The sequence below is a fragment of the Thrips palmi genome, unplaced genomic scaffold (genome assembly GCF_012932325.1).
Source record: "Thrips palmi isolate BJ-2018 unplaced genomic scaffold, TpBJ-2018v1 HiC_scaffold_5, whole genome shotgun sequence".
NCBI lineage: Eukaryota > Metazoa > Arthropoda > Insecta > Thysanoptera > Thripidae > Thrips > Thrips palmi.
In genome coordinates, this window is record NW_023144632.1 from 1285482 (window position 1) to 1287363 (window position 1882).

Below are 1882 nucleotides of genomic sequence, written 5' to 3' on the forward strand. Positions count from 1 at the left end.
GGACGTATTGGTAAATAAAATAAACCTTCTTCTGTGCACTTCCTTGCTTCATGAACTTCAAGTAAATAGTAAACAGAATTTGATCTGGAACCAATAACCTTGATGAAGCCTGTTTGAACATTTCTTCCTTCTCTTGAAAGGAGGAGAAGATCTTTCAAATTGTATTCCAGTCTGTTGACAACGATGCCTTTGGATGACCGCCAATCTTGTTCCAGGTTCAGGTTTTTTAAGAATTGGCTCACTTCAGCCTCAAAATTAGACTGATGTAAATACTTTGGTTGAAATTCAGTGAAGCCTTCAGAGATCATCGGTCCTGATGATAAGCAGCAAATATTAAGTTGTTATCTCGCAGCAGAAGTTGCCTCTGGATTGATAAGGTTTTTAGACATTCTCATCACATCCTTGAAAAACTTATGCTTTTGTTCATATGATAGTGTCCAGAAATACAGAAGTGTTCCATATTGTAATATTAATCCTGGATTTTCAAACATGAAGTGATGCTTGGGTTTCAGACGGTACATGTAGCCTTTAAGCACTTGAGATCTTCTGTGGAAAAAGAGAGGAACGAGAATGTCTTGGATGTATGCTATGTCAGTCTTCTTCAAAGATGGGGCGCAAAAGTATTCGCAGAGCTCTTTAAGTTGCAAGTAAAGCAGCCATCCTGGATCTTCAAGGTCTTGGATTTTATGTCCTATGATGAAGGGTAAAAGCCGAAGCAAAGTCCAATTTTGGTCAGCGTGTCCCCCAAGCTTCTTTCCACTATCAGGCACACAGGCTGGCTTATTGGGAATATCACCACTCAAACATTGAAATTTTTTGATCCTGCGGTTTAAAAGCTTGTAGGAAAAATACTTCTTCTTTTTGACAAAGCGTGATATTATTCCAGCCAGATCCCAAGATACAACACCTACAACCAAGTCATGAGCTACACAAGGAACAAGGTGAGTGGTAGCATGAAAGTGTTTAAGACCATGGAATGCTGAATCTGCCTTTATGCCTTGACAATGCTTACCAGTGATCTCTGCTTGCTGAACACACCGCTCATAATCCTGAATGCTTCTTTTGGGTTCAGCATGGGTAGGATCTGCCCGAAACACAGCTTTTGTAATTGGGCAATATCGATAGAAGAATGAACCTGAGAAACACTCAATAAACCCTCCGATAATATGCTGGCCAAGATTGTCTCCAAGCATGTACTGGACACAAACTTTGATTTTTTCGCAGCCCTTGTACAAGATGCCTTCAGCCTCTAGCTTCTTGAATTGATCAATGGCCCTCTTTAAGCACCTGGTTGGCCCAATTTTCTTGAAGATGGATTCCTTCACCATTAAGATTGCATACTTTGTGTCAATTCTGGATCGGATGTGAGGCCTATAGTTGCCAAGAGTAAAGTACATGTTGAGTGATTTAAATTTGTTCTTAGCAGACCCCAATCCATTCATCACAACATTTACTGCATCCTGATAAACAAGGTAGGTGTACGCCAGACTGTGTCTTAACGTAACAGGCTTCGCGATGCTGCGCTAGTTTCCAATCCACGTCTGGCGTATACACCTACCTTGGCCTGCGGCGCTAACCTGCCTTCGGCAGGCTGCCTTTTGTAGGCTGCCTTCCTTGGCAGACCGTGGAAAAGGGCGTGATCCCCTCATAAGGAGCATTTGGTCACAAAAAAATACACTAATGGGGCTAAACTTTAGGACGGAGGTCTGAATGGGTTCTATTTTCGTCACCAGCAGCCTCAAAAACATTTAAAACGACATGAAACTTGACTATAAGATGAAAGTTCCAAAAAAGTTGTCTTTTCCTGCCGTTTTTAGTGTGTTTTTTGGCTAATACAACCGAAAAGATTGAGATAGAAAGCTGAATTTTGGTGTGTGGCGAG

The 1882-nt window shown here is 41.4% G+C and overlaps 1 protein-coding gene across 1 annotated transcript; it reads right to left on the reverse strand.

Annotated features, from left to right (window-relative positions):
• Positions 1-341: 341 nt before the first annotated feature.
• Positions 342-1397, reverse strand: LOC117650718. The gene has a single exon (XM_034394300.1). It carries the CDS (start codon positions 1395-1397, stop codon positions 342-344), a length of 1056 nt encoding a protein of 351 aa, XP_034250191.1.
• Positions 1398-1882: the final 485 nt, after the last annotated feature.